The 13,694-nt window shown below is 44.6% G+C and overlaps 1 protein-coding gene across 1 annotated transcript in view; it reads left to right on the forward strand.

Annotated features, from left to right (window-relative positions):
- The window catches only part of LOC124787932 (L-ascorbate oxidase), a 200,455-nt gene that overhangs the window by 174,584 nt on the left and 12,177 nt on the right, over nucleotides 1-13,694 (forward strand). The window contains exons 8-10 of the mRNA XM_047254922.1: nucleotides 3,143-3,338; nucleotides 8,142-8,354; nucleotides 12,373-12,603. Coding sequence (XP_047110878.1) covers nucleotides 3,143-3,338; nucleotides 8,142-8,354; nucleotides 12,373-12,603 — 640 coding nt within the window. The remainder of the gene's footprint in view (nucleotides 1-3,142; nucleotides 3,339-8,141; nucleotides 8,355-12,372; nucleotides 12,604-13,694) is intronic.

The following is a 13,694-nucleotide window of genomic DNA, read 5'->3' on the forward strand; positions in this document are numbered from 1 at the left end:
CTATCACGACTGCTCCCAGCCCTCTCCCAGCAGAGAGCACGTTAGTAACAAAACGAATGTTCCTTTTCGTTGAGTTTAACGCTGCTTGGCAAGATGCAGAAGATACAGTCGCCAAAGCATTGGATTGGTATGTTATACCATGATGTTACTATATTGTCAGATTGTGAGGGATGACAAAAACCGTGCCACGCATTCTATTTCACTCGCGTTAAGTATCGTGTTCTGGAGGGCACAGCTGTTGACATGTTGTGCAGTAGTGAACTGGTGAATCATCTTCTGGGTTTTGGCTCGTATTGGTATTGTTACAGAGTCAGTTGCTCGTAACCCTCGTTGATCTACACGTTGTTGGTCACGGCAGATGAACCTCTCGACGGTGATTATGCTCGGCTGGAAGTGACGGCACTGAGCCACTGACGCGACTTCGCATTTCTGATCATGATGATCCAGTCGCGATCAGACGCCTGATATCTCGTGCCTTGCTCGTCCAGTCTACCAGTTATGTCTACGAGAACCAGCTCAGGAGTAAAGAATGACGCTAAACACTGTCATTTCCACCAGAAACAGCATCGGCAAAAATATGAAACCTCATCATCAGCACCTGTACATTATAAAACCACCAAGTGTGATCTACACTGACGTATCAAGCCGCGTGTCACAGTATACGTGTTTGTTGTTCAATTGTCTTTTGTTATTTCTGAAACAGTAAAATATCTCCATAACAAATTTTATGTCTAAGGCTGAAGAATGGGAACAACCGTTGGCTCCTCATGCCTATAGGGAAATAAAATTACAATAAAGAAAGAGAAGAAGGGATATAGACAGAGGAAACAAAATGGAAGGATATCCTTGCAACGAAATACCAAAACAGACAAATCAAAAAATTTCAAAATTTGAAAGAATGACCTAATGGTACCGTCAATTAACGTATCTCTGCCAGCAGAGTCTTTGCTTTTCAAAATACAGTGAGCGAGTATCTGTTTTAATGCGAACCCGAGACTGCACAGATACGAAAAACACGAATAATCCAAAAAAATTAATCCAAAATACACGCGTTTTGGCGGAAATGCCTACATATGTTAATTTAAAAAAAGGCTACATGTCAGACTTGAAAGTCCACTGCATTAGTCGCGCACAGCTCGCCCGAAACAATAGGCTGAAACTGCTCGACCTTTCGCTTCAAGGCAAATGGCTCGTTAAACGTATAGATAAGCCAATGGCCTCGGACATATAGGCGGGTTGGCTGCCAAGCTGTGCAAGTCACAAAAATTGAAAAAAAAATGGGCTGACACCACTCATCATTGTTGCCAGACAGGCAACTATATAACTATACTTTGTACCCGACAAGTGGCGTGGTCGCCGTTCAGTAGTTCGCTCACACAGAACGAAACTTGTGAACGCCTTGTTTATATACCTTAACTATACTTTTTAATGGTTTTATATACTTTAGTTGCCGCTAGCACAATAGCTTGACGTGTACGTAGGTGTGATTCAGTTACTGCAAACTGTCAATCTGTGTTTACAATAATCACATACAGTATGTACAGTTTTGGACATGTGGCGTTATACTCCTGTGAAGAAGACATTCACATCTGCTAAACAAATACTAATTAAGTTTCTGTAATATGGATGAACGGTATCAGACGGATGCCTTATTCCTTGACTTCCGGAAAGCGTTTGACTTTGTGCCCCACTGCAGACTCCTAACTAAGGTAAGAGCATATGGGATTGGTTCCCAAGTATGTGAGTAGCTGAAGAAGTAATAGAACCCAGTACGTTCTCCTCGATGGTGAGTGTTCATCGGAGGTGAGGGTATCATCTGGAGTGCCCCAGGGAAGTGTGGTAGTTCCGCTGTTGTTTTCTATCTACATAAATGATCTTTTGGATAGGATGGATAGCAATGTGCGGCTGTTTGCTGATGATGCTGTGGTGTACGGGAAGGTGTCGTCGTTGAGTGACTGTAGGAGGATACAAGATGACTTGGACAGAATTTGTGATTGGTGTAAAGAATGGCAGCTAACTCTAAATATAGATAAATGTAAATTAATGCAGATGAATAGGAAAAAGAATCCCGTAATGTTTGAATACTCCATTAGTAGTGTAGCGCTTGACACAGTTACGTCGATTAAATATTTGGGCGAAACATTGCAGAGCGATATGAAGTGGGACAAGCATGTAATGGCAGTTGTGGGGAAGGCGGATAGTCGTCTTCGGTTCATTGGCAGAATTTTGGGAAGATGTGGTTCATCTGTGAAGGAGACCGCTTATAAAAAACTAATACGACCTATTCTTGAGCACTGCTGGAGCGTTTGGGATCCCTATCAGGTCGGATTGAGGGAGGACATAGAAGCAATTCAGAGGCGGGCTGCTAGATTTGTTACTGGTAGGTTTGATCATCACGCGAGTGTTACGGAAATGCTTCAGGAACTCGGTTGGGAGTCCCTAGAGGAAAGGAGGCGTTCTTTTCGCGAATCTCTACTGAGGAAATTTAGACAACCAGCATTTGAGGCAGACTGCAGTACAATTTTACTGCCGACAACTTACATTTCGCGGAAAGACCACAAAGATAAGATAATAGAGATTAGGGCTCGTACAGAGGCATATAGGCAGTCACTTTTCCCTCGTTCTGTTTGGGAGTGGAACAGGGAGAGAAGATGCTAGTTGTGGTACCAGGTACCCTCCGCCACGCACCGTATGGTGGATTGCGGAGTATGTATGTAGATGTAGAATATACTTATTATAACTTGCACAAATGTATGGCCAAGGTCTAAAGATTTATAATATATCTGAAGACGCCAAATTAATTTGTTGAAACCAGTAAAGCGAAATAAAAATGTATTAGCAACTGACGATTGAATTTTGTTCTGAAGTATATGGAAACATGATTCATATCCACAATAGTGTATTGGGAACGAAAACATTTGACCTGATTATAGCAGAATATTGAGGCATAGTTTTCTTATAAGTTTTCAAAACGCCAAACTATGCACGGACAATCCACAAAGTGGATAACGGTGAGTTTCTGCGCGTGTAATGCGACTGCTCTGGGTCTCTGAGAGAACTGTTTGGTTGGTCACCGTGTCTTTGGGCGAACCACCCGGGAGGCACAGAGTGGGTGCGCTAATTCGCCGGACGGCTGCCGCAGGTGCTGAACCCGCTGGACGCGATCTGCAACACGGACCGCCAGGACGCCGTGTGCATCAACCAGCTGCGCAACGCGCGCCACGTGGACCGCGGCATCCTGCAGGAGCGGCCCGACGTCAAGATCTTCCTGCCCTTCCGCTTCCTCTTCTACAGGCCCGAGGAGCTCTTCGTGCCGCACGTCTACAACAGGTACCTCGGTACGTAACACTTCACCGAGTACTTCTTTCATTTCCTCAGCTCACACCGTTTGTAGTTTATCGTAATTACCACACGTACACATCAGCGCTTATGTACATACCATAGGAAAGGACCACCACAGAAATGTAGTTTTTCTACAAAAACTTCTGCTCTCAGTCTCTCAAGCAGGAGAGGTAACGTTTCTCAACTGTATTATCGTTACCGCTTAGTACCTCCAATACTCTTTCAAGTAGTCTTCACAAAACACCACAATGCGTTTCGATATTCGGGGCTGTCAGCAACTACTAATACACGCTCAGTAGCCATCGTATAAAATGTGTCGCACAAAAAATTCTCACTTTACTATTTACAAGTCCACAACTGTGACAGTTTGAACCTCACCAAACACGTTAAACACGATGCCGTCTTTCCCAACCAAATCTACGTACAGATTCACGTCTCGTGTGAGGATGGCTCGAGTGATACTTTAAGTTAGTGCGAAATTCTTGCGTGAATATCCTGAAGCTTGACGGCATTGTGAACGTGATAAGTTTTTTTTCCTAACTTAACTTGAATTTATTGAACCATCTGCCAACAGTTTAATACAAGGGTCATTCCATAAGTCGTGGCAACTATAGTATATCTTACGATAATGCGACAACATAGTGTTCCACTGTAACCTCCCCCTTATTAATCGGCCTATCCTGCTTGCGATATAAAATATGACCGTGGATCGCGTGTATACCTAATGGAATTTTTCTACTTGGATAAGGCTATCTTTCCCGAAGAAGTGATACCGATAAGTTGGGGGCTAGTGTACAACCGATCTTTCTGATAGAAAAGTCTACTAAAAAGTAATTAAACCGAACAGGGCTACAATTTGGAAAAATGAAAGTTATTTTGTACACTCACTCACGAACAACACTGAACATAAAAGGGGTACCACTGACCATGAATCCCAAAGTTACACTAATGAACGAAAAGGAAATAATTTCGGTCGCCAGCCCACTACGGCGATTTACATCCAAAATCCTGTACAAGGTGATGGGAAAGAAAAACATTTATCATCAAACACTGACATGGCAACTGACGGTTCTCACGTTTTTTGACACTAATTTTAAGTGGGTATGTAATGATAAAGAAAACTGAGAAGTCACTTTTACGTTAAGTTTGTCGTTAAATTTTGAAAAAGGCAATCGAGTAATGATTTGAAAATATTCACTTAAACTGTATGTTAGTATTGTGCTGCTGGGTTAGCCGATAATACTTTCTACGAATGAACAGTCTTGCTTCAGCGCTGTGCGTGCGACGAAACTCAGAGCCGACGACGAATCTGTGTTGCTGGAACTGCTGCTGTTGTTGAAGACGGTAGCATATTGTGGAGCCACGGCTAACTACAGGAACGGGCAATCGTAATTAATACAGCCTCTTCCGCCCGTCCACTGTCCTCCTTCCTGCTACTAGTCATCTGCCCGGCGTGCGTACATGATGCCGCCGAAATGGTACTCTCTACTGCGAGAGCGTTAACACCACACTTCCGTACACTACAAGCGCTGCAACCCGTCTCCCGCTCTCTCCACGCGCTCTGCGCAACAACCCCCACCCAAAGATTTTACAACGCACAAGCACCGCTATTATCGTTGCTAGTCGATGCAAATAACAATTCCTTTGGCTTTTTCCCAGGGCTTATAACTTTCACACTAAATCATAGATAAATACAATGAAATTTCAACAGACTTTTACCTAAATGTACACATACACTGAAGCAATGTCCTTCCTTACTAAAAGAAAGCATTTAAATTACAAATATTTACACACAATTCAAATATATATATATATATATATATATATATATATATATATATATATATATATATATATATATATATATATCGGTAGCAGGTGCCATGCATCCCGCATTTTCGGTGTTACATCACGATGTGCGTTTGACCGGTAAGGTTGTGTGTATCTGATGCAGTTTAGTTCCAGTAAAGGAGGTCGCGGTAAAGCGTGAAATAAAACACACGCATTGGAATTCCGTGTAAATTTATTGCGCACGAGTACAAATGGACCAAAAATGAATCAAAATCAACTACTGTCCTTCAAAATGACCACTAGAGGATCCAGACAACGTTGCCAACGATGGGAAAGGCGTTGAATGTCATTGGCGTTAGTTAGTACCACCTGTCGCCGAAATGCCGTAAGGAAATCCGCCATGTCTGCAGACCTCCTCTCATACAATGGTTTCTTCAGATGCGAATGAGATCAAAGTCGTGTGGATTGAGGTCCGATGTGTGGGGTGGATGGGAGAGGATTTCCCAGCCCAATGGTGCACACAATTCTTGACGGCGCCTGCTGTGTGGGCTGTAGCGTTATCATACAGACTGCATTGTCCAGCAGTGCTCTTCGTTTTCGCCGTCACCCAGAGCTGCTCGGAGTTCCGTATGACGCTGAATAGGATTCTTGCCAATGAGAAAGGCAATCTTGACGTTTGCTCACTGTTCGTCTCTACATACATCTATCTTGTAAGACGGCCAAAGCTCATACTAAATGTTTCAGGCGCTGGAACCGAGCCATCCCCGTATGTGATAGCAATCTGTCGGTTGATTTCGGTACTGCTTTCCGCGGGCTTCAGAGTGTATTTACTGTGATTACAGCGATGCCACTTGTTCGCACGATGTACCATACTTACCTTGTGTAAAGATGCTCGTACGAACATAAAGACATATATACAGAGAAATCACGATATAAAGAGCTTGAACAGTGATTTACGTTTATTTTACTGTATCTACATAGGAACAATACGTGTAACTATAGGATCTTGACTAACTATATACAAAATAGAAAAATGGTTCAAATGGCTCTGAGCACTATGGGACTTAACAGCTATGGTCATCAGTCCCCTAGAACTACTTAAACCTAACTAACCTACGGACATCACACAACACCCAGTCATCACGAGGCAGAGGAAATCCCTGACCCCGCCGGGAATCGAACCCGGGCGTGGGAAGCGAGAACGCTACCGCACGACCACGAGCTGCGGACACAAAATAGAACATAAACAAGAATTCAACAGAGATCAAGTATCGTAAACCTGGAGATATGTGTTTGTGCAACCACGTTTCACAAACATCTGTTAAAAGCTCGTAAAAAGTAGCAAAAAGTATATCTGAGTGCAGCTAGGGTGTCGATTTAATTACCATTTCATTCTAGAGAATCTGCACGGTCATCAATGGTATCTGTTCTTTCGGAAACAGATATTGCCTTCATATATAGTTTAAATATGGCTAGCCGGCCACTGACCTTCTTGTGCGAACGCACACGCTATGCTCCAACTCGTACGGGACTTGGTAGATTAATCTGCCACGAGTAATGAGTATGTTGGGCAAATGTCCATTAGGCGCACTACGAATGTAGTGGTGTGGACGTGTTGGGAATGTGAGTCTCACGGGGAGCGTGCAAGGGATAAGTCCCTGCAGGCGCATTATCCTCTGTGCCCTCGGTGGCTCAGATGGATAGAGCGTCTGCCATGTAAGCAGGGGATCCCAGGTTCGAGTTCCGGTCGGGGCACACATTTTCAACATGTCCCCAATTATGTATATCAACGCCTGTTTGCAGCTACGGTGTCGATTTAATTATCATTTCATATCTGAGTGTCTTTGTGATACAATGAAACAGGAGCATTTGCTGGAACAGGCATCCCCAATTCCACAAGGATTTACAGTAAGCGTGCTGTGCTTCGAAGAAACTCCTGGAAACAGAAAGTAGTTTACGTCTCCTGCTTTATTCTGACAGTACCACAGAGGATTATCCTTGAAAGTTACCCGAAATAAGTGGAATGACCGAGTTCCAGATCGCCTGAAATTTTCGAAATCAGGGAGAGCTTTGCAATTACTGGTTGGATCGCAGCCTAGTACTGATCTTTAAAGCCGACTGTAAGGCCCCAACCGCTGCACATTCTTCCTCCGCCAATTTCCGTATCTGTAACTTGAAATCGGAGAACGGAAGACTGACGTTCATTACAATGGAACACCGGCCTCCTTCGCCAGTTGGTCTACCTTATCATTGTAAACAAGTCCTACATGAAACTTCTTGGCAGATTAAAACTGTGTGCCGGACCGAGACTCGAACTCGGGACCTTTGGCTTTCGCAGGCAAGTGCTCTACCATCTAAGCTACCCAAGCACGACTCACGCCCCGTTCTCACAACTTAACTTCTGCCAGAACCTCGTCTCCTACCTTCCAAACTTTATATAAGTTCTCCTGCGAACCATGCAGAACCAGCACTCCTGAAAGAAAGGATATTTCGGAGACATGGCTTAACCACAGCCTGGGGGATATTTCCAGAATGAGATTTTCACTCTGCAGCGGAGTGTGCGCTGATATGAAACTTCCTGGGAGATATAACTGTGTGCCGGACCAAGACTCGAACTTGGCACCTTTGCCTTTCGCCGGCAAGTGCTCTACCATCTGAGCTACCCAAGCACGAGTCACGACCCGTCCTCACAGCTTCACTTCTGCCAGTACCTCGTCTCCTGTCTTTCAAACTTCACAGAAGCTCTTCTGCCAACCTAGCAGAACTAGCACTCCTGAAAGAAAGGATATCCCGGAGACATAGCTTAGCCACAGCCTGGGGGATATTTCCAGAATGCATCCTACATGAGCTGGGACCCACAGACAATAGATTCTCATAAGTCTTCACCCATTTTGCGATGAGTCTAGTACAGTTTGTAATTCACGGATGTTCGTTTTACTGCCCCGCTTCGGACTTTCCATCGACTGCAGTAAGCTGCGAGAGAGGCTGACAGTCGATTTCTTCCGCAGTGGCACCCAACGGCGACCACGTGATCAGCCTGGTGGACGAGATCTCGTTCCAGTTCCCGCCGTCGCCGCCGCTGTCGCAGATCGACGACATCCCGCCCGAGCAGTTCTGCAACGGCGACAACAGGCCGGCTGACTGCGGCGCCAACTGCATGTGCACGCACAAGGTGGACGTCCCGCTCAACGCCATCGTCGAGGTGGTGCTCGTCGACGAAGGTGAGTGGCGGCGCGCGACGAGGGGTGTCGGGGCTCACGTCAACAGGCGAGCAACCGGTGTCTATACAGTCAGATCAGAAGAGGGAGCGGGGACATCACCTAAGCTATGACACTCCTCACAATTCATATCCATCACTGTTGTGAAGTCTTGAGTACCTTTATTGAATACATGATACACACGTTATTAGTTCAGTGATTGAGAAGTATGGCCTTACTCTTAACGACTCACAGTCAGCTTCATCTGACAGTTTTTATAGACTGGCAATACGATAAATACAGGTTTTTTGTGCTGTTATTGCAGTCAGTTCACTGACACGTCGCCCAAACGTTTACTTCGTTTTCCGTCGAGAGTAACGTAAACCTCACCTATCGCTTCTTTCTGTTAAGTCATCGAATGTGGTGTAAAGCTTCCAGGCGGCACGCTATTCACATAGGGCAAGAACAGCACAAAACACCATGGTCATCGCGTTTTGTCGTATCTGTAAAAGAATTATATCATTAAATTTGCCTCATACAGGTCTGCTACTCTGGTAGGTACTTCCTGCTTCGTCTTTGCAATGTATAGATGGATGCAGTGCAAACTACTATCGCACATCGAGCTTTTCATGCATTTGTTTCTCATTACAGTTTTTTTAACAGTGTAATTTTTGGGTTCTTATTCCATAGGCCTGTCCCAAATTGGTATAGCGTACTGCTTTATGTACACACAGTGACACCAAAACACGAAGAATAATCAGTATTCTAGCAGCGATTAGTACGCGCACAGTTCGAAAATTAAGGTCCGATCGGCCGCGAGACAGAAACCACAGCGAAAACCCGATGAAGATTATTTCCATAGGTGTGTTGGGCAGTGACTAAAGTATGCCTGTCGATCTCACACGTCGCTCTTTTCAGTTCTAAGCGCACAGCGAGCATGTAAAGATGCCTACAAAATATAGTTTCCTGCCAGTTACGAACCTTGCCGCAGTGGTTACACTGGTTCCGTGAGATCACCGAAGTTAAGCGCTGTCGGGCGTGGCTGGCACTTGGATGGGTAACCATACAGGCCGCCATGCACTGTTGCCATTTTTTCGGGGTGCACTCAGCCTCGGGATGCCAATTGAGGAGCTACTCGACCGAATAGTAGCGGCTTCGGTCAAGCATACCATCATAACGACCGGGAGAGCGGTGTGCTGACCCCACGCCCCTACTATCCGCATCCTCCACCGAGGATGACACGGCGGTCGGATGGTACCGGTAGGCCACTCGTGGCCTGAAGACGGAGTGCCAGTTACGAAGGTTGCGAAATGAAAACCACAGTGAAAATGAAAATTTTTTTTATTCGCAACAGTTAGCCACACCTTCCAGCTACATCTCAAAGTAGTCGTCGCTCCGACTTAGACATTTGCCGTGGCGTTGTACAAACTTTCCAGGACGCTCGTCACGTAAAGCAGCCGCCTGTGCTTTCCGCCAATGTCTACGCTGGTCTGCCTTTCGTTGTCTGTGCCAAAATGTTGTCTTTGTAGCCAGCGATCCATGTGAGCAGAGATGAACAACGGAGGGAGCCAATTAAGAGCTGTATTGTGGGTGATGAAACACTTCCCATCGCAAACGCTGCAGGAGCGTCTTCATTGCCCCTGCAGAATGCGACTGCAAATTGTCTTGAAGAGAAAAGGCATAACATTTATGTTATGTGGGCTGCATAGCTTCAGGTGAAACCTCTCGCCAGATCGACATACTTGGCGGAGACACTGTTGTTTCAGGCATTTCTACGTGATCACTTTCCACTCTGAACTGAAAAGACCGACGTAAAGAGATCGACGGGCACACTAAAGACACTACCCAACACATCCGTGCAAACTTCCGTCGGATTTTCCCAGTGGTACCCATTTCGTGTCTAATCGGACATTACTTTCCGAATGCGCCTCGTATGATGGCCTGATGAGAGCTTTCGCCTGATGTCATGCAGACCACATAACATAACTGCCCTGCGTTTCCTTCTTCGTGACAGTTCTCGGCCACACTCTCCAGAGACAAAGAAGATACTCCTGCAGCGTTTTCGGTGGGAAGTGATTGATCACCCAGAATACAGCCCCTAACTGGCTACCCCTGAGTTTCATAGCTGTTCACATGAATCGCTGCCTGTGAAAACAACGTTTTGCTAGAGACCACAAGAAGCAGACTAGCGTAGACAACTGACAGAAAGCACAGGTGCTGCTTTCTAAGACGGGGGTGTTGGAAAGTTCGTAAAACTTTACGACAAATGTCTAAGTAGGATGGGCGACTATGCAGAAAAGTAGCTGGTAGGTATAGCTAAACGTTTTTCATATTCGTCGTGGTTTCCATATAGCGAGCGATAGGCTCTTACTTTCCAAGCAGCCCTTGTGTTACTGCTGTGTGGTGGTAGCAGACAGCGCGGCGATCTGCGGAAACATCTTGAGCACGATAACTGTAGCAGGCTAAATTACAGCTGTGGCTTACTGTCGGTCACGAGCATGCTCTCGAGTCGCGGTGTCTGCTACCGCAATGCATTACCGCAACCCTGTCACTGATGGAATGCTACTTATTATTCGTGTTGTGTTGTCAACACATATCGTTAAAGAGAATATCGCACTAGACTAATGTGTCAACATTCTAACTAAGTCGAACAAAAAATTGTACTTAAAAAAAAGTGTTTGAAAGAGAAACGAAAAGACGTTTTCCGCCGACGTTGAACGTCGAATGAAAAACCACGATGAATAATATTAGTTTTGGATTCTTCCGTCTGCAGAGGCGAAATTGCAGATACCTGCTGGACCACCAGAAAAAAATTCGCCTATAAACTCCAACAAATAGTTTATCATCCCTTCCGTTTAAGATCTATCTAGAAGAATCAATAAGCAACACAAGATTAAATACGTAAGGAAAATAGTAAATTTTACTGACAACATTTTCCTTAGAGCTGAAAGTCAGCAGCGCAACTATTAAATTAATCTGCGCCCTGCATAACACAGAATGATGTTCAAAAATACGCAAGCGAGACAAAAGAGTTGAATCACAATAATAATTATGAATAAAAAGTTGGTATAGCGGTAAAATATTGCCAAAACTAAAACAAAACAAGCGATTCCACTGTGTATTTCTAGAACAGGTTCATAAGAGGAATAAAGCGTATTAGGGAGGAAGGGGTAACAAAAAATATATCTACTCTGAGCTGCACCATGGCCTGAAATTTCAAGGGAAGTTTTTGAAATGGCGATATTTCATGCTACATACAGGGTGTTTCAGCAACCCCTTCCTATGGGTTTTATGCAACCTGCAACACCTTCAAATAACACACACAAGATCTTCATATTGTCTCAGTCGCTATACGCCAAAGCCCTACAGAAAAAAGTGAACAGGAGTTTAATGTCGTTAAATTTTGTTCTGTGATACATTTTCTCTAGAGGCCATAGTTTTCGAATTACTCAAGAAAAACGCACAAAAGTGACCCTCAAACACGTTTTTCTTTAATGAGTCGAAAACCGTGGCCTCCAGTGAAAACGTATCCCAGTACAAAATTTAACTACATTAAATTTGCTACAGAAAGGTCCTGATCATTTTTTCTGCAGGACAAATACCTCGTGCGCAGTGAGCAAGAGAATATGAAAATCTCGCACCTGGTTTTCGAAGGCACTGCGGGTTGCATAAAACCTCTAAATAGGGGCAGCTGAATAATCTTGTTATGTAGACATATAGTACCACAATGTAAAATAAAGTTTGGGAGTACATCGAAGACTGCTGAGTTAAAAAAAAAGGTAAGAGAATTAATGCTGCACTTATGTTTTTCTAACTTGTATTGCAATGTTCTCAGAACTTCTATTGCAATATTCTCAAACCATCACACAAGAGATGAACTGTCCAGAAGTTATCCATAATGATTCGTTCATAGTCTGTAAATGGCCATCGGTCAGTTAGGATGTAAATGTCAGTCTAGTGTATGGCGCAGAGGACACAGTGTTTGCAAGGTGTGTGGGCGAGACTGAAGGCCACAGCCGGCGCCTCCCTGCCTCTGTTACAGTCCAGCAGCCCAACCTCAGCCACCCGTTCCACCTGCACGGGTACGCCTTCAACGTGATCGGTATGGGCCGCTCGCCGGACCGCAACGTCAAGAAGATCAACCTGAAGCACGCGCTAGACTTGGACAGGCGCGGTCTGCTGCACCGTCAGTTCAACCACCCACCCGCTAAGGACACCATCGCAGTGCCCAACAACGGATACGTCGTCTTCAGGTTCCGCGCCGACAACCCCGGTGAGTGAGCCAGACGCCAGTCTGCTTTTGTCGCCTATGTTCTGTTTTTTCTTTCACCTGCTTTTCTTTGACTTTTTTTTCATATTCTGCGGTACACTCAGCGAAAGTATCAATATAAGGTGTCGCCTCCAAATGTTATGTCACTCCTTCGCCAGTCAGGTCGATCGTGGGCTTGGAGCGGTACACTGCCGCTGCTCATCCGGGAGCATTTACAAAACATACAAGGATATACAAACCTTAAGCTTTAGAGAATAAATCGAACAAAGACCAAAGTTATAAGAAGTTGCAGAAATTAGAAACTTAATATCAGAATTGGTGATCACAATGTAGATGACGTTAAGGAACTATGCTACGTAAGCAGCAAAATAGCTCATGACGGCCAGAGCAACAAGGACGAACCAGACTAGCGCTAGCGAAAAAGGCATTCCTCACCAAAAGAAATCTGCTAGTAGCAAACGAAGGTGTAATTTGACGAAGAAATTTCTGAGAATATACGTTTGGAGCACAGCATTGTACGATAGTGAGAGGTGGACTGTGGGAAAATCGGAACAGAAGAATGTTGATAATTAGGTGGACTGATATGGTAAAGAATAAGGAGATTGTCCACTGAATCGGCAAGGAAACGAACATACGGAAAACACTGACAAGGAGGAGGAGCAGGATGTTAGGACATCAGTTAAGGCATCAAGGAATAACTTCCTTGGTACTAGAGGGATCTGTAGAGGGTAAAAAGTGTAGAGGAAAACAGAGACTGGAATAAATACAGCAAATAATTGAGGGCATAGGTTGCAAGTGCTATTCTGAGATGAAAATGTTGGCACAGGAGAGACATTCGTGACGAACCACATGAAACCGGTCAGAAGACCGATGACTCAAACAAAGAACATAAGAACCATACAAGCATTATTTCTCGGTGTCTACAGCAGCAAAACTACAGTTGTAAATGCCGAATGTACGATAGGGAACGAATGGTTGAGAAGGGAGTGAGACGATATTCAATCTCCACACTGAGTAAGAAGTAAAGGAAACTAAGGCGATAATTGGAGAGGGAACTGAGGTTAAAGGAAAAGAAATTAAAACTTTGAGGTTTT

Source organism: Schistocerca piceifrons, chromosome 3 (assembly GCF_021461385.2).
Source record: "Schistocerca piceifrons isolate TAMUIC-IGC-003096 chromosome 3, iqSchPice1.1, whole genome shotgun sequence".
In the NCBI taxonomy this organism is placed as follows: Eukaryota; Metazoa; Arthropoda; class Insecta; order Orthoptera; family Acrididae; genus Schistocerca; species Schistocerca piceifrons.